Here is a 27,692-nt window from a genome sequence, read left to right on the forward strand (position 1 = left end):
TCGGCGCACCATGGCCTTTTCGCCACGGCTGTTCTATTGTATTGTATTGTATTGTGTTGTATTTATTAACATTCCATGGTAATCATACATGCTTACAGCTAGAATATGGAACAAGTCAAAAAACTTAAAACTATTATAAAATCTTAATTTATAGTCACAGTCTAGATGAAATATATACAGACGAGATTTACAATATAGTCTACTAGTACAACACAAAGTTTTAGTATCAATTTCATGAAGTGTTATTGAATGTCATGAATTCACCTACAGAATAGAAGGCGTGAGAAATTGGGTACTTCTTTAATTTGGCCCTAAATAATTTTATGTTTTGAGTTTCATTTTTTATATCGATAGGGAGGCTATTAAAAATTTTTACTGCCATATAACGCACTCCTTTTTGATAGCACGATAGACTTGCCGATGGAGTATGAAAGTTATTTTTTGACGTGTATTTATGCTATGAACTGTTGAATTAGTTACAAAGTTTTCACGATTACATACGAGGAAGATTATTAATGAAAAGATATACTGACAAGCCATGGGCATTATTTGTAGTTTTTTTTAAATAGCCCTACACGATTCCCTAGATTTGGCACCTACTATTATTCTAATTACTCTTTTTTGTAATAGAAATATATTGTTACTATCTGTGGAATTTCCCCAGAATATTATTCCAAAACTCATTACCGAGTGGAAGTATGCAAAGTATATTGTTTTTAAGGTATTGATATTTACTATCTTTTGCATAGATCTAACAGCAAAACAAGCTGAATTTAGTTTGGGGGTAATTTCTTTAATATGATTTTTCGAATTTAACACATTATCGATTTTTAAGCCAAGAAATTTGGTTGTTGTTGTTGTTTCTAATAGGGATCTATAACAACCGACCGCCATTTACTTCGGAGAAGGATTTTTTTTTTTTAATTTTAGTAGGTTATTTTACGACGCTTTATCAACATCTTAGGTTATTTAGCGTCTGAATGAGATGAAGGTGATAATGCCGGTGAAATGGGTCCGGGGTCCAACACCTAAAGTTACCCAGCATTCAGAGAAGGACCCGGTATTTAATTTTACAGGAGAATGAGTGGACCTCGGGGCCTAAATTTTATTTCTTACTCGAGAACCAAGACCTAACTTAACAATTTCTAGCTCTGGGAAGGAGAAACTTAAATTAATGGACAACTGGACTTTTGACAGGACATAGTCATCGGAATGAGCATATACATAATTGTGGATAGTACTTACTTACTTACAAATGGCTTTTAAGGAACCCGAAGGTTCATTGCCGCCTTCACATAACCCCGCCATCGGTCCCTATCCTGTGCAAGATTAATCCAGTCTCTATCATCATACCCCATCTCCCTCAAATCCATTTTAATATTATCCTCCCATCTACGTCTCGGCCTCCCTAAAGGTCTTTTTCCCTCCGGTCTCCCAATTAACACTCTATATGCATTTCTGGATTCGCCCATAAGTGCTACATGCCCTGCCCAGTGTGGATAGTAGGCCTAAATATTTTAGGGGCGGTAATATGAACTACTTTATATGGAGCAGAAACTTGGCAATTGCAAAACCCTTTGAAAAATAAATTTTTGGCCTTGGATATGGATTATTGGAGAAGATCAGCAGACATTTCAAGAAGAGATAAAATTAGAAACGATATAATCAGACAGAAAATGCAAGTTAAGAATGATATTGTAGAGGATATTTTCACAAAACAACTAATAAGGTATGGGCATATGATGCGAATGAATACGGAAAGATTACCAAGGTTGGCATATGATTGGACCCCATCAAGAAGAAGAAAAAGAGGAAGACCTATGACAACGTGGAAAAAGGGCATTCTGGAAGCTATGGAAAGAAGACAATTAGGAGAAGACCTATGGAGAGATAGAGGGGAGTGGTATCTTGCAGTGCGATATATTTATCAGTGACTGTAAATTAATATTTGGCTGTCAGAAAATGTCATAAGGCATTGTAAACTGACTAATAAGTAAATAATATGAACTATTCTGTGTCCAATTATCAATGTGTGTGCAGATACAGCTGTTTGAATGTTACGCATAATAAACCTTATTGGTATTACACTATCAAAGTTCTTTGACAAAGATATTTTATAAAATACATATTATAAAATATATGACAGTGTAATGGGTTTACTTTTATAAAAGATTTTTTTATGAAATGTAAGTGCATCTCGTTATCTTTTTGTCTAGCTTGAAACCAATATGGTCCAGCGCCGAGTTATCCAGCATTTGCTCTTAATGGGTTGAGGGAAAACCTCTGAAAAAAAATAACTTGTTCCAACCAGGATTTGAACCTGGGCCAGGCTCGTTTCACGGACAGGAATGCTAACCGCTACTCCACAGCGGCGGACTCTTCGATGTAATCCGTGGTGCGACATCCCACGAAGGGCCAAGCCAGACGAGTCGACTGCTGGCCTCACGTCCACAAAGCGGAGAAGAACGATCATCCAACAACGATGATTTCCCTCCCTCCCCCCAGATCTCTCTAAAATATCACTCCAAAATCTTGGATGACTAGCCCTATATGAGCCGTTCAGAGCAGAAGTGGTGTAAGTCAAAAATGGGTAATGAGGGTTAAAGTAAACATTCTGTAAAATACAGCGTAAAGTAGCAATTATTGTTCAATTTATTTAAACTGTTAGTAGTCAGTGGATAGCAAGAAGGACATATTAATTGCTACTTTGCGCTGCATTTTACAGAATTTTTACTTTAAACCTCATTACCCAATTTTGACTTGCACCACTTTTGCTCTGAACGGCTCATATTTATAGTTTGCAATGGTCGCCAATGGATCTTCTGTTGCGTAGAACTATAATAATCTTACAAGGGATGCGTAATATTGCATCTGATTGTTACAGATTATTAGAATGTCAGAAATATAAGATTAATCACACAACCTGGAGACATGATATCGAGTGTTCATACACCATATCGATATGGAAACACAATCTAATCAATATTAGATATCGTAAGAACTTGATCTGCATTATCTTCCGAGTTATCGACCTCATAAGATGCCCTGCATGCACACAACCACTTCAGGCCGACTGACGAAATTATCTACAGCTAGACATTATAGAACAACAATGACATTGTACTGGGTGCCGCAAATAAAGTAGCTCGCTTACCGTTTGAATGCGAATGCGATATTTTGACTGCTTGAAATTCCACAATCATATTCTATCGTATCATATCATAACGAAATGAGTAAACAGCTACAACAATGGACAATTTCATGCAATAATCGATTGTTGGCATTCTTCCTGTCAGCATTTCATCAGTCACCAGTCGAATTATACGTCTGTTCGTGTTCGCAAAATGATTTACTCGATACAAGAAAGAGTGGAAATTGTGGAAGCGTATGTGATTACAGGTTCGATTAAGGAAATCCGCGAAATTTTCAGGGGCATGTTTCCGGATAGAGGACAACAGACAAAGAGAGCAACACAGGGTTTGGTTAAAAAGTGGCGTGCTACGGAATCTGTGCAAAATGTGTAAAGAGTTCCTTCAGTTCGCACATCAGAAGTTATTGACATCCGCCGAAGGATTATTCAAAGTCCAAAGAGCCACTTTCAACATCTGTTATAAAAGGTGAGTCCTTTTCAGCACTTCGCTTCTGTATTAGTTTACTCTATACTTACAAGGGCTAATTTTATCTGCGCCAGCCTGTAGTTCATTTCGTTTAGTTATCTCTCTTACAAATACAGATATCAATGAAATTAAACCCACTTGTCCTTGAGACTGTTATGCAGTTGAAGTATCTCTAGCATTTTTTTTATTTATTACTTTTTTGTCTTCAAGATATCAATTAAAACAACGAGACAGACATGAAATTCCACATACTTTCTCCTATGCTTAAGTAACGAACGATAAAACTCATTAGGCCTACAAGCAAATATGAAATTAATTTTTTGCACGATTATGTTTTTTGTCGTATTTACAGCTTATGTTGTTAGGCCTTGAAAGTTATCATTCCCACACAGAAACTTGTTGCTAGGGAAACCATTCTTCATAACATAAAACTATACTGAAACAGATCCATTACAGTATCTTACCGTTACTTAGTTACCATTACAGCATAGTTTTGCGAAGGCTTTGAAATAATATTGCTCTAAATTTTTAATGCAAAATATATTGTATTTCCAATTCTAAAAATATGATCGTACAAAAAATGTTGCAGAATACACGTTTGTGAAGTGCATTACAAAATCTCGGAAAATCTCGATTTTGTAAAAAAGCACTTCCCAACCTTATCGTAATATATTATTTGAGATCTGTGACCGTCTGTAACAGAGATAACGGACTCAACAGATTAAACTTAGGTGACCGTTCAGATAGGCTATATTATACCAGGCCTATATTGCTGATGGAACACGTTTTTTTTTTTCATTATCAAAATATTGCATTTTTTCCATTTTGATGCAATTTCATGCTTTTCAACGAACTGCAATGGACACTCCTATGTTTGTTTCGGTATTTCTTGAGTAAAATAAGACACTGAATGTGAAAAGTGGCATGTTGTACAGGAAACGTCTTTTCAGGCGTACCAGTACTATCCCCAGTTTCTGTCGTGTTAGGAGAAGTGTGACCTAAGAACTGAAGTCTTAAGACCCATTCACAATGAAAATTAAACATAACCGTCACATAAACACAGAAGTTTGCGGCCAGGCTACCAAATGGGATCATTCACAATGATTCACATAAACACTGACATTAACATTACCGTAAGACGTTAACATGAAAGTTTGCAAACTCCAAACTTTCATGCTTATGCTTACGTGATTTGCAAACAGCACACAATCGTGGAGCGCTGAAATATACGACAGAATATGAAGAAATGGCGTCGTTGTTATGTTTCCATGGTTACCAAGTATGTTTGATGTTATGTTTATTTTCCCATCGTGAATGATGGTATGACTTCTTGATTTTACCGTAACGTTTACATTCTTAAGTTAACGCTTACATTATGTTTAATTTTCATTGTGATTAGAACTGACAGGAGTGTAGGTTTGAGAAACGAGACTTGCCGAGTTTCTCAAGACACGATTGTCAAAATACAACTTCACGAATGTGTACCATACAATATTTTTTCTTCGATAGCCTCAAATTATTACTTCAGGCACACTTTTCTTAGTTCACGCACTAGTGTTATTACTTCACGCACACTATGCTCACTTCACGCACTGGTGTTGAAAAGGCTCACTTCACATAAGTTACTGCTAACAATACTTTGCATGTATCTTTTTAAATTTTCATTAATTGTATTCCACAGATCTTACATTAGCACAGAAGCTTTAAGATTTGGAACAACTCAAGAGTTATATACAATTTTTTGGCGAGATGAGGAGGTGTCTAACAGTATGTACCCTTCATGCTCGTACATAGTTCATATTTGCAGATTTCAAAATCAAGCATTTGCAAACATTTATACAAAATCAAAACAACAATAATTTCAACATTAATTTATTAAGTAAACAACAATTAGAGAAATGATTGATTTTTACATTATGAAATAAAGTTTAATTACAATACGGGATTTCTGCGAGTCACGACAAAAGTTACGGGAACTGTCCCTTTTTTTTTTTTTCGGGACGTGTGATAAGCTTAGGCCTAACACTGAGCCACAGATAACTTCAGAGACTTTGAAGGAATGTCTAAGTGCAAGCTGAAGCTAAGTGAAACAAATCGCCGGTTTACACATTAATTGAAAAATATTACTTCTCAGATAAAGGTGTTTGAAAGTTCTTGATAAAACTAGGGTGACCAGATTCACATCGATAAAAAAGAGGACACAAAGCTTCAAAAAGTAGACATTGTTCGGAAAAAGAGTATGTACTTAGATTTAGGCTTAGGCCTATATTATACTTTGAATTACATCATTACAAAATATTTACAGTACAGATTTAGGCTTATATCATGCTTAAAAGTATATTAATATCTATTTTATTATAAAATAATTACGCAAAAAATAATAATGATTTTACAGTTAGCTACTTACGAGAGTCAAGGAAACTATAATTATTATTAAAGAGAACAGAAAATATCTATTTATATTTACATTCGCACCTCGATCTCTCGATTTACTAGCTACCTGTGAGCAACATTCATAACAAGAAGGAGCAAAAGAGAGTAATGATCAGGGAACGGATTTATATGGACTAAAAATATATGAAATATGTAAATATATATGTAGTTATTTTTACCAAAATATGGAATTAAATATGGATTTTTACCAAAATATGGAATTAAATATGGACTTAAAATTATAAAAAAATGACTATGTACGTTAAATATTGGTACATTTTAATCAAACTAAACAAAAAATATAATGGACGTACCTTATCTCCCAATGTAGTTTCAACAAAACACAATTTTTATTGTCTGTTACCATAACAATAGGTTACAAACATTTCTTTCAAGTGCTGAAAAGTGAATCTTCTTCTATTGTCTCTGAGGATAGATTTATACTGACTAAAAGAGCGTTCGACGTCACAAGAAGTAAATGGTACATAATTCAATTTCACAATGTCTGCTGGGGATAAGTCCAAGTTAATCTTCACTGTTGATTCACCACTCATCACAGCAACAACCTTTTGTAGTTCTTCATATCCAGGGTTTTTTGAAAGTACAGTGTCCACCTTAGCTCTTACTGCATCTGCAACTTTACCTCTACCACGATTCAGTTGTTCCACAGTACTATTTATAATTTCAAAACTTTCAGATAGTGAAAGGTGCCTATTTTGGAGACTTTTGAGCGCTTTTATGATGCATGAAAATGTATGCTGAATGTGAGCTAAGTCATTCTTCACACTTATGTCACAGGTAACTGTTTTCGCAGTATCAATTGAGACTGCATCTTCAGAGTCCAATGCAAGGAGAACATTGTTAATAGAGTCTATATGTTCGGCATAATATTCAACTGCTTCTAGCCATGTACCCCATCTAGTTAAAATTGGCTTTGGTGGCAATGGAATTTCAGGGTACATTTCTTTCAACACGTTAACTCTACTGGGAGCTTTGAGAAATACTTTTTTCACTGATGAAATCAACAAATCTACTTTAGGGAAATTGTCTCTGACCACTTCTGCCACACGATGAAATGCATGCGCCACACAAGTAAAATGAGTCAATTTAGGATATACAACAGATAATGCTTGTCCAGCTTTGACCATATAAGGGGCAGCATCGCTAATAAAGAATAACACATTATCGTACATAATACCCTTTGGCCACAGGATACCCATAGCTTCGTTGAACAGTTTAACTATAGTTTTGTTATTGCACTTTTCTAGAACATCACAATGTAAAAGAATTCGTTCAGAATATTGTTCACTTAACAAACCGATAACTACATTACCAACAAGTCTACCTTCTTTGTCGGGAGTCTCATCAATGGAAACCCAAATTGAACTATCTTTAATTTCATCTCTTATCTTCTGTATTGTCTCATCGTAGATGGATGGAGCATACGTCTTCCTAAGTGTTGACTCATCCGGGATTGTATGTTGAGTATATTTTTCAAGGAATTCCCTGAAGACCTTATTCTTTAGTTTGTAGAGAGGAATATCAGCAGAGATGAGAGAACGGCACAGGTCGATGTTAAACTCAGATCTTACATTCGATGTTGTTGGTTGTGTTAAAAACAATTGTCTCTGCTTGGAATTTAGTTGTTTGTTGGCCTGATGTTTACTAGTTGTAATGTGTTGTTGCACCAGGAACTTTTGTGTAGATGATACTGCACACTGACACAAATTACAAAATAATATTTTATTGTCAGTTGATAAACCATCTTCTTTAAATTCTGAAATGTAACTTGTTAGTTTTGATTTTAAATTGACTGAATGACGTACTTTTGGCATATTTACCGTCTTTATAGTATGATTTACAAAACTGAACCTATGTGTACTCTGACTGGCATTTAACTGTTGAGCTGCACAACTGAAGTCTGTTAAAAATTTTAAATTAAATTAATACAGTTTTGTAACTTACTTTCCCATTGTTGATAGGACTGCTAATTTTCAAATAACTCTGATGTTAAAGGGATTACTGAACATGTGTTTAAATCTCTATTGTTGAAATGTATTTTTAAAAGTTAATGGAATTTTGTTTTGTTTTATTGTTAAACCTAATATAATATGGACTGTTTTATATGAAATATGGAAAATATATGGAAATTAACGAAAATATGTACTAAACTCTAAAATATGGAAAAATATGGAAAATAAAAGTAGGATTTTTCAATCCTACACATTGTGAAACATAAAGATAATGCAAAATATAAATTATATTAGCTTTATAAGTAAATATGTATTTACATATAAATCCTTTCCCTGGTAATGATTATTGGCAAACAGTATATTCCGTCGATGCTTCTGCCACCTAGAGGCAAATTACTTGAATAAGGGGTCAATCAGATAATTTCAAAATATCAGGCATACAAGTTACGAAAAGGAGGACACTTCTTGATTTTTAAAAATCCGCCCGGACCCCGGACAAAGACCTAGAAAGGAGGACATGTCCAGACAAAAGGGGACGTCTGGTCACCCTAGATAAAACTGAATATCTACGCCTTGTCTCAGAAGTAATATTTTTTATTTAATGAGTTTTGCTTGCAAACCGACGAAATTTTGTGTAGAATGTTGGGGGGAAATTCTAAGTTACACAAGAATGAACTACCATTCTTGGACTCTATTCTCTCAATAAACATGATTAAGGCTCACAATATTTGTTCGTAAACTGAGTATCGACCACGTAAACTATTATTTATTAACAGTAAAATTATTTCAAGGACGGCATAAATAAAATTCGGGTGTCCAACGTTTTTGTACGCATGCTTTGGTGTAAGGAATGATATTTTTTTTTTTGTATATTCTCATTTAATTTGCTATTACAGAATTGTACCATATTCGAACAATGTACGACCTTGTCTGTAAATCCTACACATTGTCTGTTTTTAATTAACTTTGGTTGTATAACAATACTGTTACGATTCCACTTAGCAGAAAATGCTACCACATGTCAAGGATAGTCTTTTCTCACAAAACGACATACGCGCTCGCCTTTATCATTATCAACTATCAGAGTACCGTAGGTTTTTCTTTATAATATACAATGACATACTTTCCCTTCACACATTTTAAGAAAAGTGCACGGACTGTCTAGAGAACTAAACGGGACCTGAAGAGTTAAAACAAATGAACTATAATATAATTTTAAAAAAGTGTGTCAAAATTATGGTAACACTTTCATTTATTATTATTATTATTATTATTATTATTATTATCATTAATTCTATAGTAACTTGGTGCATATACAGTAATTTGTTTAGAAAATTCTAAAAAAAATTGTACTGACACGTTAGACGTTACAAACACTCAACATGAGGAACTTTTCTTACACGGCACGCATGAACACGATGGTCAAATTCTTGCCACACTCTCAACATACCCCTGAATATGAATGCAATTGCAGCAATGATCGAATGTCTTATATCTTCAAGCGTTTCGGGAAGAGGTGGCATATAAACTGCATCCTTCACATACCCCCAAAGAAAGAAAGAGACACTTAAGTCCGGTGACCTGGGAGGCCAAGAGCGATAGGCCAGATCAGCGGCGGTAGCACGCCCATTCCAACGATGTGGTTGATGGACAATTCAGAAATGTATACGAAACAATCTTTGTACCATTGTTACTGAATTTTGTTTTTGCAAACTGCAGAACGCAAAACGGTGTTGTGGAGTTACCATTTTTCAACACTGTCTCCCACAGCAACGTAAATGATACTTTTCCGAACCTCACAATTAGAAACCTTGAAAGTTTTGTTATTAAATGGCGAGTACCATGTTAATTTCTCATTATTTGTAATGGACAAAAAACCAGCATGATAATAAGACTGCTGTATAATCCGAGATATATACATGAAAACAAATGTACAATCATTTTCAATAAAATATTAGTGGATCTGCTGTATATCTGAAATCAAAAGCACACAATGACACAATGATAAAACCCGGTATCACCAAGACTGTGGTGATATGTTTCTTCCTCCATACTCCCTGGATAATATTTCTTCTTTTTGTAGTTCTTATCTATCAATTTTATTCTTAGAATTTATCTTTATTTCGTTTAGATCTCATCTATGTCGTCTGCACATAGCTAGAAAATTATTTCTGCCCTTTAAACATTTCATGTTTCATTTCCTTACAACCTAACAATAAATTAAAGGTTGTCATATCATCGTTCTAGTTGTTTCTTTTCTCAAGTAATTAGAAACGCGTCAGAAATAAAATGATAAAAGATTCTTTTTTTTTCCCCCTTTTCTTAGGCTTTTTTTTTCAAAGTCCAGAATGTGCTGTACATGGTGTTAAAACTATTATCACTGACGGTGATGCAACAGCTGCTATAAATTGAAAAATGACGTCTACTTCAGACAACACTGGCAATTACACACAACTAGTTAAACTTCCCTCCACTCAACACCAGAAGTTCCCAAACAATGGCGCGTGTCCCATCCAGAGGTAAAGAGTTCCTAGACTAGAACAAGTAGAAACTGTAGAAGAAAATTTAAATGGCGTTTTACTACACATCAATCAATGAATTCTTATAATTTAAGAAAATGTGTTTTGACATTATACACACTGCAACTGCAATAGATTAGCACTGAAATGAAAACTTAGAAATAATTACCCTTTTTTTTCAGTTTGCTTGTATGCTATATATATAATTTACGTACGAAGAGATTATTTGTTCCTTTCTTCCAATGCTTATGACACAATATAATTCAAGTACTACTGTTTTCTCTTAGAATAATATTATATTATATAATTTAATGTGAAGTAGTTAATTTATAAATAAATAGTGATAAAATCATAATTATATATCGCAAATATTTCAGTTTTCAAACAATATTCGTACCTTATTCCTTTGTCTTTTGTAGAAGTTGTTATACAAATTCATGACAATTTATTTACTGCTGATTATTATTATTATTATTATTATTATTATTATTATTATTATTATTATTAATGTCCATGACGTATCTCAGGCACTTATAACATAAATTGTCTCATTTCTATGATTGTGATTTTCCCTACAACTATGTACAACCCCTTACTTACTGTAACACTTTCTACATCACTGCCTGAGCACTAAATAGTCGTACAGTTATAGGCAGTCTTCTACAACAGAGCAAGCGGTATAACGAATATCTTCAAAACCATAAGTTGTCGTGCTGATTTCGTGACATGACTGCCCTAGACGATACAACGTTTCGTGTAGAACGCTTTTAAATCAAGCTGTTTATTCTATTTTAATTTTTACTGTCCTAACAATCAGTGGTAATGACCAGTGACTGTACAAGAGATTCTTTCGCGAGTACCTTGAGGGCCGCATGACGGAAACCAACAGCGTATATGCGTGGAATAAGATGTGCCGCTTAGCAGCAAGGTTTTGAAACGGCCCACTATATTTTAAAATCTACAGTTACTGATTTTATAAACCACTGTTTGTCTTACGTAACTATTTTTAAGAATTTAAGTAAAAAATTGTATCAGATTGAAATATTAGTACAAAAGAAATGTTATCCACGTCTAGTTCGATTACATCAATCGCCGGTTACCGAGATCTATTGTGCAACTTCGAACAGACATGGCGAATGTGGGCTACTACGATTTCCTGTTTATTGTCTCAAGTGAAACCAATTTCAATGCCATGAGCATCTATGTAATATTCCATTGTGTTTGAAGGCTGCGTCGTGTTTTGCTATTGAATATTCTGATTACATTCGTTTTTGTATGAAAATGAATTATTTCAAGTAATTGTGTAGTTTTTTTTTCTTTAGATCACGTTAATATAGTTTTTTCTCCGATCTCCGACAATCGAAAATTAACTGAAGGGGGAATTAGTAACAAGAAAACTTAAGCAACATATTACATAATATATTACTCACAGATAAAAATAAATAAAACACTGCAATGTACATTCTGCACACTTTTGCAACGTACTTTTACGAGAAATGCAATTGGACTACAGCAAAGAATTGGTGAAAGATACCTAGAAAAAAATAAATAAGTGTATATAGTATTTGTGGACCTTGAAAAGGCTTCCGACAGACTGAGCTGGAATAAACTTATTTGTGTGGATTTAAAACAGATGAGACTATTTATTATCTACATGATGAAACGAATAAAAGTCAAGAAAGGAAAAGAAATGTCAGAGAGAAGTGCAATAGGAAGAGGAGTATGCCAAGGATGCCCTTTATCACCTATCCTGTTTAACACCTACCTGGAGGATTTAGTGAAGAACTGTTTTCAGAACATGAGAGGGATGATAATAGGAGGAAGAAGAATAAAGTGCATAAGATTTGCTGATGATTTGGCATTGTTAGCAGAAGAGGAGATGATACTAAGAGACAGGCTACTGAAGCTAAATGACAGCTTTGAGCAATATGGGATGAAGATTAATGCAAACAAGACAAAGACCACGGTTTTGAAGAAAAATAAAGAGGTAAAAGTGCGAATTCGAAATGAGTCAGTAGAACAAAGGGACAGCTTCAAATACTTGAAGTGTACTATAAGCAGTAATATGAGCTGCTGCCAGGAATTCAAAAAGAGGATAGCAATGGCCAAGAAAGCTTTTAATAGAAAAAGGAGCATCTTCTGCAGAGTGAAGTGAAGTGCTTTGTGTGGAGTGTGGCATTGTATGGGGCAGAAATATGGAAAATACGACGAAGTGAAGAGAAATGATTGGAAGCATTTGAACTTTGGACATGGAGAAGAATGGAGATGAAATGGACAGACGTGTCTATATTGTAGTTCTTTCATAATCAAATTATCTCCAGCCATTTTGTAGATACAAATCTTTTTTACAAAGAAAACTACAATACCTAAGAAAAACTTAATTCATTTTTAAAAAGACAATAATGAGATAGGCTATTAATTAAAACGGAATTTTAAGTTGAAAAATTAGATGTCTATGTTATGAAACATTTATTATACTGTACAGTCAAATGAAAAGGCTGGAAATACACTAAAACTTCTGAAATATTAAGTACAAACAAAATTCTTGGTATATCAATCAGAACAGTAAGTTATGATAATTTAGTATGGTACATAGGAAATGTACTTAGGGTTGCCAACCGTCCGGAATTTTTTCGGATTGTCAGAAAATCATGTAGGAAAAAAAATTAAATTGTTTTCAGGACACTTAATGTCCGGAATTTTGTTCATTGCAATATTATATTCTGAAATTTCATATTGATATTTCATTATTAGAGATCCGACATAGTTTGCAATGGCTATCAAGGACATTTTATAATTATACGATATACTTTTTGATGAATAAATACAAAGAATTTGTAAGCTCTTTGGATAGAACACAGAAGCGAGTTTGTGGCGCTCATTGGTGACATGGCTTGGTAGTGAATCAGCATTTGAATAACTTGAGTGATTCTGATGTGCATCTCTTTAAGAAGGAAGCACTGAATGTGTATCAGAGGGACATTGACTATTTGCAAAAATGGTTTGATTATTATTCTTCACTTCTTAAGAAAATCACTTTTCTAAGCCTTAATGATACTTTCACATTCAGTGTCCTTACTGAAATTGTGAATATGTTGTTGTTTTCTAATGCCAGACGTTTGACAATAAAGCCATTTGACCTCTTGCACTCCAATATTTTTCAAAGATATTATCATGACCAGCCACTGAAGCACAGATTTTGAGGTGTTCCGAATCCATTTCTTGGTTTGAGTTGCACAATGGGCAGTTAGGGGACTGATATATTCCAATTCTATGCAGGTGTTTGGCCAAACAATCATGGCCTGTTGCCAATCTAAATGCAGCTACAGACGATTTTCATGGTAAATCGGGAATTAACTGTGGATTTTGATGCAGAGAGTTCCATTTTTTCCCTTGGGATTGAGTTATCAAATTTTGTTTGTTGAAGTCTAAGTATGTAGATTTAATAAATCTTTTCACAGAGTAATACGTAGATTTAGTAACAGGTCTGTAAGTAGCAGTGCTACCCTTCTTTGCTAAGGCATCCGCATTCTCGTTTCCCAGGATTCCACAATGGGATGGTATCCATTGGAATACAATTCTTTTATTGAGTGATATTAATTGAGAGAGCATTTTAGTTATTTCTGCTGTTTGAGACGAAGGTATGTGTTTAGAGACTATTGATAGAATAGCTGCTTTGGAGTCTGACAATATAACTGCATTCCTAAATTTATTGATGTGGCATAGAAGATTCCTGAGACATTCACTTATTGTAATGATTTCACCATCAAATTGTGAATACAGAACTGGACTTTAAAAATGGTGATGCATTGTACCAAGAGTATTGTCTATTGAAAGAGATGATGCCGATACTAAAAGATCTAGCAACTCCTCAAGAATGCTGGGATACTGTTCTGAAGACAAGCAGTGTGCCAAACTTAAAGAAAATTGCTGAACACATACATGCTCTTCCAATCAGCAATGCTCATGTGGAGCGAGTTTTTTCAAAAGTGAAGAATCTCTGAACTGACTAGAGGAACCGATGAGGCCAGAACTTGTAAAATCAGAATTCTTAGTAAAGACGAACTTTAATATGTCATGTAGAGAATTTTTTGATTATATTTCAACAAACAAAGAGCTAATAAACAATAACAAAGGAAGCAACAAGTATTCTTCCAAACAATGTTAATGTAGTGAGTGTAGACACATGTATACTTATCAACCCCTGTGCTTTTCAATGTGTACAAACTTATCGCATGTTCTTTAATATAGGGCTACACCACTACAACCAAATAATAACACGAAGACAATTCTAATTGATTAATTGAGCATCAAAATACAAGTGTATTTACATTGAAATTCATTATAAGTTTATGTGCTTTTTTATTTCTTTTACTGTGTCCTGAATTTCCGTCCTCTAGAGTTGGCAACCCTAAATGTAGTTCTAGGTAAAAAAAGAACAACCATGAACATAAAATTTAAATTGTAAATACTATTCAATAAAAATTGAAGAATTATAACTTCTTATTGCGTGGATATATAAATAACATAACGACTCTTCTGAGTGTTGACATATTATATGGATCATACTTGATCCAGTTCTTAGGTCACACTTCTCCTAACACAACAGAAACTCGAGGTACCGATACACCTGAAAACACGTTTACTGTACAACATGCCTCTTTTCACATTCAGTATCTTATTTTACTCAAGAAATACCGAAACAAACATAGAAATGTCCACTGCAGTTCGTTGAATAGCATAAAACTGCATCAAAATAATGGAAAAATGCAATATTTTGATAATGAAAAAAATAAATTACACATTCCATCAGCAATATAGGCCTGGTATCACATATCTGAACGGTCACCTAAGTTTAATCTGATGAGGTCGTTATCTTTGGCTAATCAAAACAATTGTCATTTACAAAACTTTCTACCTAGGTATTTCGCTGAACGAGTAAAACATTGTTGGTGTTATGTACAAATAATGTAGTAATTATGTAGTCTGTATAGCTCAAGTGATGAATTGTTTATGATTATAAATTGAATTAATCTACTTGATATGAATTGTACAAATTTGTATAGTTTAACGAAAGTATGCTTGTAAATTGAATTAATCTGTTTACTTTGTATTGTATATGTTTGTATAGTATGGCTGATGAATTGTATATGCTTTAAATTGAATAGTAATCTGTATAGCTCTATTGATGAATTGTTTATGTTTGTAATTTAAAGTAATTTGCATGATATGTATTATTAATTTCTGATTGAATTGCTTATGCCTTAAATTTAATTAACTTGTTACGTATTATATTTTATAGCTCAACTGATGAATAATCGTTAGTGTTGTAAATTTAATAATCTGATTGGCTATGTACTGTATATTTTTAGTAGAGTCATCGATGTAGCTCAGTCAGCAGACTCGCTGGCCTGTTGATCAGGAGCTGCGCTCGGGGTTGGGTTGGATCCCCCGTTTGGTCTCAAAGGTTTTCCCCAGCCGTGGGACTGATGCCGGATGGTCTATGACGAGTCCTCGGTCTCACTTCATTTCACCCCCTTTGATCTGATTACCTGGTTGGGTTTTTTCAGAGGTTTTCCCCAACCAGGTAATCTTTTGGCGAATCCTCGGGCCTCACCTCATCTCACTACATCTCGCCAAATTATTGTAAAAAATTGCAGAAAGTTGTAAAAAATTGTAAAATTGTAAAAATTGTAAAATACTGTAAGAATTTTAATTGTAATTTCGTGAAATTTTGACTTGTTCCACATCTTAAAGCTTCATTGCTAATGTAAGATCTATGGAATATAATAAATGAAATGGAAAAAAAGCGTGAAAAAATATAAAAATATATAGGCCTAGCCTATTTTTGACTAACACATTTACATGCCAAGACAAGCAATTCATTATGTAGGCCTATCTTTCGTCCACTGCTGTTGAGTAATGGTTAGCACGTCTGACAGTGAAATGAATGGGCCCGGGTTCTCCTGATTGGTACAAGTTACCTAGTTGGGGTTTTTTTCCGGGGTTTTTCCTCAAGTGAAGCAGAATTGCTGGGTAACTTTCGGCGTTGGACATGGACTCATTTCGCCATCATTAATTTATATCATCATCATCATCATCCATACCATTGCTCAGGTTAAGTTCACAGTGCAGTGTGCTGTACTTGCACAAGAGCACAGCTGTTCGGCTACAAGTATCATTCACAGAACAGAAGTGGTAAGCACAGTAAGCCTCAGGCTGAGGTGCAAGCCTTCGGGTCCCTTCTCCATAAAGGAAAAAAAAAAATGTACTTACGGTACATTTCCTGTTTAAAATGGTTTTTTCCATTATTAAAACTTGTAACTTCTACAATTAATTTCTGGTAGCTATTTTACAAGGAGTAAAAAATATCAATTTTTTTATATTCACATAAAAGGTTCATATGTTTTCATAGTCTGGTGATTTACTGAATACATCCACTAGGCTACATTATAAAAAGGTAAAGGTATCCCCTTTACATGCCATGAAGGCACTTGGGAGGCATGGAGGTAGAGCCCCATGCTTTCTAGACCTCGGTAATAGAATGACGTGGTGTGGTCGGCAACACGCTCTGACCACCTTTCACACCTGGGAAAGACACGGTACTGAATTTTATAGGAGGCTGAGTGAACCTCGGGTTTGTTCTGGAAGTTTAGCAATGATAACTCCTTAAAATAAATCTTAAGAACAGAAAGCATGAAAAGTTCACTTACTGTCGGGCAACTTTCACCAAGCTCGTTACATTCAATGATACCAACCAATATTTGCATCTTGTAAGGGAAATCAAAATAGCCTATCATAAAAATAACTTGTGAAATTCGAATTACTTTATATAAACTAACATAACCTTAACTAATTACATATGGTAAGTTATAGGCCTATATTCGTTGCTGAGCTAAAATGAGTTGAAAGTTTTAGGAAATATTTTCTTCATAAATAGCTACTTACAGTAAGCTTATGACAATTTAAATTCCACAGCCCAAAGTTTGTACGACATTGTTTTAGCAACTGAGAAATGAAAAGGCAGAGAAAAGTACATTCCATGAACTTAAATCTTTAACCAACTTCTTTCTACAAAGGACTACTTTGCATACAACAAACAATTGTCAATTAAAACGCTATAACTTCAAACATAACACACAAATTCACTTACTTCACAAGTGTCTTCAGCTACAGTACATATATTTTATTTAAAGTATGAGCGTTATGAATGGTGAGAAAATGACCTCCCTTAAAGAGGCCCTGAGAAAACTTGGTCACCTCCAGCTGTGTAGTCATGAAAGTATAACAAATAATGGGTACCTACGAAGGAGTTGAAGTTTAAAAAGTCTTCTTTCAACAGCTAAATGTCATACAATTTCTACTGCGTTTATTCACTTACAGTGAAAATTAAAATTTCAAAATACAAACAAATTTACAGTCTCATCTCTACTTGTGAGCAAAACATTACTCCCTTTTTTTTCACAATTCTAACAGTCCACAACATTTACCTATACGTATAAATTAAAAAATATGCCAATCACAAACAACATTCGAGTTTTCATATTACTCATATTAGACTGAATTTACAATAACAAATGGGGCTAAGCTTAGCCTATACCAAATATAAGAACTTATTGATATTTGATAGTAAACTTTATTCAAACATATGGCACATAGCTTTTGAATAGATTATGACTAACAGTATAGCAGATAAATTTAACATACAAAAAATTAGAAAGCTGAAGGTCAACCTATACCTTCAGTAAGTTTCTAAACAATCTAAAGCTATGAATTACATGTCAATTTATATGCTTACCGTTTTTTGTTTCTTAATAATCTCTTGGTCGCCAGGCATGATGAATGATGTGGTCACTTACTTCAAAGCTCTTTTACGGCGAATGTAAGCTATAGTCAGCTACAATAAGGATATATTAAAATGTTATTCGATATAAATAACCTGTCACTTTCAATTCTTCCTAAGCCGGTTAGAGTTTGTACTGGTGACCTAATTTGACACAATTCTTCAGTCACTCCCTTTTTGTACTCCTTCGGATGTTATCTACTTTTCTACTTTAAAAAAATATGGCTATAGTTTCTTGTAGATGATGTGAGGTTTTGCTGACCAACAAGCCGGTAACGCCGCGTAGCTCAATGTACTTTGCTCCCTATGTCACAGCACGATACGAACGGTGTCAAGTACAAATGCATGATGTATTCGATTACGTACAAGCACACGTGCTATCTTGCTTTTAATTAACCTTCTGTTATACGCTTGCGCGGTTATTGTTTTCAACCAACAACTATTAGCTACGTAAAATAATATGTTGCCTTGGTATAATTTAAATATATATTATTATATTCAAAATCTAAGGTTAAGAATCACATTTCTGCAATATACAAGGTCGACGTTCTAACTGTAAACAAGAACGTATGGATTTGTAGGGTTAGGATCGAACAGGAATTGCCAACCTTCGTACAATATTTGGAGGAAATTTATATTACCCTAGAATCCTAGATCATAATATAAGTGATCAGGGATGTTACTTAACGAAATGAAGAATATTATACAATTCAAGAGAGATTGAAAAGGAGGACAGAATACTACTAACTAAACATAATATTATATATTCTTAAGTTATGGGCGAATCCAGAAACGCTTATAGAGTGTTAGTTGGGAGGCCAGAGGGGAAAAGACCTTTGGGGAGGCCGAGACGTAGATAGGAGGACAATATTAAAATGGATTTGAGGGAGATGGGATATGATGATAGAAGCTGGATTAATCTTGCACAGGATAGGGACCAATGGCGGGCTTATGTGAGGGCGGCAATGAGCCTGCGGGTTCCTTAAAAGCCTTTTGTAAGTATGTGCCAAGAAATGAAAGTTTGACATAAAATTTCGAATTCAAAAGGTGGCACTTTAAGATGTCCTTTTAGCTAGAAAAATAAAATTATTTGTTATGGTGGATACAGAATCTAATGCCGAGAATTCTGATATCAAGAGCATATCCCATATAGAGTAATAATAATGTGATTGTAAAAGGTAAAAGGTATATCCTTTACACACCATGAACGCGCTTAATAGATATGTAATGAAGGTATAGATAGATCTCCATGCTTTCATAATCTCGACACTCCGCCTTCCCGAGAAAGACCCGATATTCAATTGGATGAGAGATTGAGTGAACCTCGGGTCCATTTCTAGCAAAGAGAAAAATCCCCTCATCACCCTGAATTGAACCCAGGACCCTCCAGTCTGTAGTCAGTTGCTCTACCAACTGAGCTAGAGCATGGTTTTAGGCATAGTCCTATACCTAGTAATGACTATTCCTTATACAATTTTTTTTTTTTAATTATAAACTGGCTATATGTATCTACAAAGTCACCACTTGAAATTGAACCCAGGATCTTCTAGTCCATAGCCAATTGCTTTCCCAACTGACAAAGGGAGGGTTTTCTGTAGGCCACGATGAATTTGGCTGAAAATGATTGTGAAGGTCTCTCATTTCGGGATTGCATATTTGTGAAAATGCAGCAATTTTAAAAATCTGGACTGCATATCATTCTTGCGAGTTATTCCTCGAGCTCCAATAGGAAGACCCAAAACTTCCACTTTGTTGAGTTTGTATTTGTTCATAAAATATGAAATTGTGAGGATAAAAATGAATCTTTTTTCCTCGTTCACCTTTGTTGATGCCCTGTCTCAAAACTAATGGCCGAATCTATTATCCTGGAGTCATTATAATAATAAGCTAAAATATCGACTAACCTAGCAGATCCTCTTTCCTCAATGCAGTGAAGTTCTTCCACAGTCCAACCCTTTCCTTTCAAAGCAGCAGCTATCTTCGAGTCAATAATATGATGAACATTTCTTACAACAGCTCAACAATCACATTGTCCCAAGACATGAGCAAGGGTTTCTGTCCCCATGTAGCCATGTCTGCACTGGGTACCATCTTGGGACTGACTGGGAAATTCTCAGATTGCAGCAACAATGGCATTCGCTGCTATCCATTCAGATGCTGACATCCTCTCTTATTTAATTTTCATTTATTGATGCCAGAAACTTCATTGTACAATACAACTCCTTTTCCCCTACTGGGCAATAATTTCCATGCTTCAAACTCTCGTTTTCGTAGACTCATCTGAAGCTAAACATACTTTTGTTTTACAAAAGAAAGCTATAAGAATAATGACAGGTCACCATGTAAATAGATTTTCCAATATTTAGAAATACTGACCTTACATTGTGAGTACATAATTCTGCTGATGATGTTTTATTAAAAAACTAATCAAAACATTCATAATTATAATACAAGACACAAATCAGATCTCCATCTACCCTCTGTTAGTCTATATATATTGTTCGCCATTCACGTATTACAGTCTTTAATGCACTGTCTAATTGTCTTAAAGCTTTGACGGGCCAAGAGAAAAGGTTCAGAACAGAATTAACAAAATTTCTGCAAAATTTCTGATGAATTGTTTATGTTTATAAACTGAATTAATCTGCTTGCTATGTATTGTATATTTCTGTATAGAACCCAACACAACCCCTTCCGAATTATGGAAAATTTGAAGGTTATTGGACTTGGAAGGGCTAGTGAACAAGCAGACATTCCCATCCCACTTGACCGCTTGAATGAACACTTTGTAAAGGACCCGACCTTAAACAACACAACGATACAAGACACAGTTTGCCTGACTCAGCTCCCCCAACTCGAGACAAGTTCTATTTTACCGACATCACTCCTATTGACGTAATGACGTTATCTCTACCAGGTTAAATAAATAAATACTAAATAAAAATGCTAATACTGTATAAATTTTGATGTTCCACAGCTTAAAGCTAGTGCTGATGTAAGATCTATAGAATACAATAAATAAAGTGAAACGAATTGAGTTCACAAGGTCAACTCTCACGTCACGTGACAACATAGCATGCACAAAGTATTCTCTCCAAGTACGCACAGCAGTTTTCCAACAAGTTTTCATTGTCCCAAATCCACAAGTGATGACTAATGAGCTCATATGAGTTTCTGGAATGCAGAGAAGTTGGTAGAGGAACTGGCTACGGACTGAAAGGTCCGGAGTTCGATCCCAAGTGCTGACGGGATGTTCTCATTGCCAAACTTCCAGAACGACCCCAAGGTTTACTCAGCCTTCCGTCAAATTGAGTAGAGAGTCTATACTGGGGGTAAAAGGCAGTCAGAGCGTGGTACCGACCACAACAACTCGTTCTAGTGCTAAGATCTAAAAAGCATGGAGCTCTACCTCCATGTCCTCCCAAGGTTCCTTCATGGCATGCACAGGGAATACCTTTACCTTTTGAAATTACTGCTTAATGTGGTACACGAAGAAAATAGGATGGAAGTTCTTAAATGCATGTACTCAAGACTGGAAGAGATGAAATACATCACAAATAGGCTTCTAAGTTTAGATTTCTACAAGTTTTCATACTAGCAAACTGAGGAGTAACAAATTAAATTATCATTAGTCCGATAAATGAATGAACACTGAAATGGGCAGATCATGGAAAAATATTGAATTCTGGAATGATTTCTACAACTGCAAACGAAGACAAAATAGGATACGAAAGTGGTGACCATAGGCGGAGTTATGGGGGAGAATGGGGGGACACTGCCCCCCCCCCCAAACTTGTCTGATCTTTTTTTTTTTTTCTATTAACATTAGAAAATATTGAATTCAAAAGATTTTCCTTGCTTTTGTTTATGATTAAGTTTCTGTGCTCAAATTGACGAATAAATGTCTTCAGATTATGTGTCTGGACTATAATATTTATTTTAAATTTCTAAATGTATAAAAATTTGTATACCTCATTTGAGGAATGGAAGCACTGTAATGTTTCTTTTGTAACAGCCTGTACTGATGTATTAGAAGTTTGCAGATGTTCAGGCCGTCACTGGGAGAAATATGAATAACATACTGGAGTATAATGCAGAAAAAAGAAAAGTGATCCTGGTACGTGTAAATTTAAAGACGTGAGATTAAGTAAAATAATTAAAGTCCCGTTGCTCTAATTTCCGGCAGCCAATCGTGTTGCAGGTCGGCTACATTTAAACGTGTGCATCTTGTGATTCGCTGATTGATTTCTTAAGGCTCGATAAATACTTAATATAATTGCCCGCCATTTTAGCTCTTGCAGAACTTGCAGAAAGCATACGAAGGCGTTATTTGCCGCTCAATTATTTGCTGAATTACAGTGCATTTGATTTATTATCATAGGAGCTACGGTGTGGCAAATAGATTCCTCGTATGGTAGCTCAGCAACATAAGAACAAAAATGGCGAATGATACTACCTACCTAGACTTTATAGAGCCTTCACTTTCTAAGACGTAAGCAAAGAGGCGGAGTCACGCCAGAAATAACAGTGTCGGGACTATAGAATTTACTTTTCATTTATCTTCAGGAAGGTAAGCTTCAGATGAAAAAGTTTGTTAGCACTGTCACGTAGTGTTATTGCTGTATACATTAAGGAAATACCTACAATTGAAAAATTTAAAAGATAGTTATTCGAAATTTACAGGAAAAATATTATTCATTACAGGAGTATTTGAATAAAGACTAAATTCAGGGATGATGTTCCTGCATGTTGTACATCATCATCTGGGGTATGAAGAACTCCATCGCTAGAATCTACATCCATTTTATCATTGACTATAAGACGCAGCAAACGGACTATGAATTATTATTTTCAGTTATCTTATAAAATACTAATATATGTATAGTTCATTGTAAATAGTTATGATTCTCAGTCATTCTGTTATTCAATGTAATCTTTCATTTCCGTTATTGTGTTTAGTTTTAATGTAGCATTACTAATTTTTAAGTATAATATTTTATGTAGCTTTAAGATTTTGACAATGTCAGGAACTTATATACAACTAATAATGAATATGAATTTACCATTCATTATAGTTAAGAAATAATAAAAAGAAAATATTGTATTCATATAAAGCAATAATTGCACCAAATATTAATTCCGTATCTTAGGCAGGCCCACGAAACGTAAAAAAAAAAAAAAAAAGTCATCAGCACCATGCTACAAAAAAAAAAAAAAAATGTCATCAGCAACATGCTTCTCTATGTAACAATGTAGAGTATATAAAGATAGAAAATTTGCTTCACAGTTATTTTGAAAACTGGACAATCTTGTTTATATGGACTGGCAAAACAACTGAAAGTAAACTGTACTTTCAACTACAAAATATATAATATTATACACCTTCGTTTGTAACACACACTTTTACTACCTCTTCTAGATGGACTATAAACTTTCCAATTTCTGCGACCATTTTTCATCTTATACTAGTTTGGAAATCTAACTCACAGAGTGAACTTTACTGTATAATAACATTTCTAACTACTAGTGTGTACCGATATGTAGGTATATCAAATTCATGCTCAAATCACTGCATAGTTGATAATCAATTATACCGAAGACTGAAGGCTTAGAGAGAGGAATTAGTAGGGTAAATGATGTTGACATGAACGTACTTTACACAATTTAACAGAAACCAAATCTCTTTAATTAAATTTCACCCCTATAAAATAGCTGTGACAAAATGAAGTACATTTATAACAAACTTACAGAGAACATATAACAATCCACATATAAACTGTCTCAAACTATGAACTAATTAAAGCAAAGAAGTTACATTCTATAATGAAATATGACCAGAATATTATGTATATACATTCACCTAGCCTCTTGTAACCGCAGAATATATTTCATGCAAATATATTAAAACACCATGTTTAACTATAACTGCAATAGTTTGTGTGAATCACTGACGCATTCCTTTCAGACTATCAAGTCTGCAAAACTTCAAATGCATTTTAAATTCAACATTACATGTTTAACCTACAATAGATTTTGTAAAGAATTATTATTGACAAACAAACGAATACCTCATTACAGCATTCATACATTTACTTTGGGAATTAATATTTCCTGTATGTGTAATACCAGAGAGTTACAATGAGCACATACAAAGCCCACATTCACAGCATTCAGAGTTTTGCAGAACTTGTATAATAGCGGAGAAAAAAACTAAAATATTTTCTAATTTCTATAGTAAAATACATCTTTTACTAATACATATGCATACTGAAAACAATATTCTTCTGTTATATGCTGTAAAATAGTGTACTAGGCAAGTTCTGTGGTCATATAGTAAAAGCTTTGTTGGTGGTTTATAGCATGAGTTATACGTCTGCAGTGTTATTTTTCTGAACAGCTGATCAAAACAGAAATGTTTACATAAATAAAAATGTTAAGAAATACAGAGTGAGGTATTAAAATCTAAACGTTTTCTTATTGATATTAAGAGTACTGTAAGTACGGTCTGTGCAATTAAATACTTGCAAACAGATCTGCAGTTTAGTCACCATACAGATCTGCTCAGTGAGACACAAACTGTTTGTAATGCAAACATTCTCACAGTACAGAGTCATGGTAAATTTCTTTTCTATAATTAAAACGTGTTAAAGATCTTAATGAACACTGGAGTGAACAGGTTTGTTGGACGACATATTCAGTTCGCATGTCTGAAAGAATTTTAAGATTTTAGTGCTGTAGTGCAAGGAACTCGAATGTACTCAACCAGGCGAAATGAAAGTTGCTAAAATGCACCAGAACTACAAGACTGTTTCACACGAAAAACCTTCAATTTCCTCCGTAAAAAACCCAAGTCATTACTGAATTTGGAAGAACAAAATGAAGTGTCTAGTGTTGATTGAAGCTTTGAGTGTAAATGGAAATGTTAATCATATCAGATGACGCTCATATTAATCTTTGAAGAAATTTTCACAGTAAAATCTTTTGATATTGGAATGACACGAATTCAATTTAACTTTTTCGAAAATTCTCCTGGCAGGTAGAGTGCAAGCCCACCAGTAACAGTGAGGTGTAATGTTCCTGTATTTGAAGCAGTCTATTTTTACTTTTTTGATAACAATACAGCTGTGACTTTGAAGTCTTCTCACAACTGGTTTCAACAGAATGGCGCTATTCCACACAAAGAAAGCAGAAATATTCCTTGTCGTATCCTCAAGTGGTTTTGAGACTTCGATTGACCAGTACAATATCGCAATTTAATGATCCTAGGTTTTTTCTTAAAGTTACATAGATAAAATTGTACCAAATCCTACTGTATCCAAGAACATAAATCACACACTGTACATGAAATTGAATGAATTTATCTCGCTGTGTGGAAACTTCCATGCATGACTGCAAGCAGTGTGGGTCGCGACTCCTTGTGGTTGTTACCATTTTCAATTTCGAGATTTTTCGCATTTGTTTTGATGGCAATCGCAGATGAGAATCTTACTTTGTGTAAATACAACATGGCGAATGTTATAAAATATAAGAGTTTCTAAGTAATTGATTAACTAGTGGACTTACTCGTGTTAATTATGTTTCATCACACCTAGTAGGCTCTGAGGATGGTGTGATGAAACACCGAAACAGCTGTAAGCCGCACAGACTTACACAATTAACATGAGTAAGTCCACTAGTTAATCAATTACTTATATTCAAGTGTTAAAAGTAGTGTACGCACGATTCAAAATGGATTATTAACAGTTTCTTTTGCAAGCTTGAGGTATTCTTTCATTCTTTCGATTCAAAACTGATCTACACTCTGCGAAAAAAAATCTAGTTTTAACATTCGATCAGTATGTCCATATTTAAACGAGTTTCTCCTTCACATTTTTTTTTAATATCATCCAGTTGAACGCAACTGTATAAAAACAGATTCAGTATTCATCTATGACTATTGTAATTGTTTTCAGTTTCTTCCAGAAAATACTCCAAAAGCTGATGATTAAAACTGTGCAAGTTTAATTGCATGTCTGTAAAAACAAACTCAGTATCTGTTAAATATATGTAGTTCTTAATGAATCAAATTTATTTTTGTTATGTGATGTCGACCAGGTATCCACTGGTTTTAGGTAAAATTATCGTTATTTTCGAGTTGATAGGGATGTATATTTTTTGAATGGGGTTAAGGGTATATGTACGTGAACGACCACAAATATTATCAGAAAATGCAGGCTCTAAATTTCTAAAATTTTATAAGGAAATGAACTCACAATTGGACAAAAATTAAAAGGTACCACATCAGGACTCAATAGAACTTAAATATCTGATAAAAGTATAAAAAAGGTTAGTAATAATATTGTTAAGAATTCACTTTTTACTTTAAATTATATCTTCCAAAATTTGAACATTTTCACACATTATTTCATAACTCACAACCATTAGAGATAGAATTCTGAAATTTTGTACACTGATTTAAGATGAATTTATGCAAAAAGTAGACTACAATAATGCGTATTTATTAGAAAATACACAAATTAGATCACAAAAGTTATGTAAATTTTAATGTATTTTATATAGAACAAATAAAGAATTAATTGCATTAAAATAAACAACTCTACATGTCTGAGAGTAGTCTACTGTTTAGAAATAGTGTTTATTACATGCAGGAAAAATATTAAAGATGTCGGAAGAGACCATAACAATGTTATGGTTACCAATTGACGTAACTGCATAATGTTTGTTTTTTTTCATACTCTGATAAAACTGGTTCGAAAAAATATTATTAGTAACCTTTTTATAATTTCATCATTTATTTAAGTTCTAATAAGTCTTGTTGTGGTACCTTGTAATTTTTTTCCAATTATGACTTCATTTTATTATAAAATTTTAGGAATTTAAGAGCCTACATTTTCTGATAATATTTGTTGTCGTTCACGTACATATACCCTTAAGTACGGGTACTATAGTAGAAAGTCGCAAACAAAAGAGGTCATGAAGTCATGATTTCAAAAATCTTGGAAACCAACAACTGCAAGAATGCATTAATTGTTGGAAAAACCACTTTCCTAACGAAATTATCAGCATGTGTACTGTTTCAATACGCCATAATAAATACTTACTATATTTTTAACCTTTAACTCTGATAGATTCATCCATAACACTGTAATAATGAAAACCATCAGATCCTTGCATTGCATTCTCAGACAAGTGATCAACAAAGCTTTCACTATATGATATTAATAAACCACAGAAAATCCACATTGTTTGTTAGACTTTACTATATAGAGATAACAGAAGAATAAAATATTAATAAACCTGGTGTTTG

General features: G+C 34.1%; 1 protein-coding gene across 2 annotated transcripts in view; it reads right to left on the reverse strand.

The window, feature by feature from the left end:
- The window catches only part of Papss (PAPS synthetase), a 96,387-nt gene extending 77,432 nt beyond the window's left edge, over window positions 1-18,955 (reverse strand). Inside the window, exon 1 of one of the 2 annotated variants that reach the window (XM_069813048.1) lies at window positions 18,341-18,955. In XM_069813048.1, coding sequence (XP_069669149.1) covers window positions 18,341-18,379 — 39 coding nt within the window. In that variant the 5' untranslated portion in view covers window positions 18,380-18,955. The remainder of the gene's footprint in view (window positions 1-18,340) is intronic. The other variant, XM_069813046.1, reaches the window with a different exon arrangement.
- Between the last annotated feature and the right edge of the window lie 8,737 nt (window positions 18,956-27,692).

The sequence above is a fragment of the Periplaneta americana genome, chromosome 16 (assembly GCF_040183065.1).
Source record: "Periplaneta americana isolate PAMFEO1 chromosome 16, P.americana_PAMFEO1_priV1, whole genome shotgun sequence".
NCBI lineage: Eukaryota > Metazoa > Arthropoda > Insecta > Blattodea > Blattidae > Periplaneta > Periplaneta americana.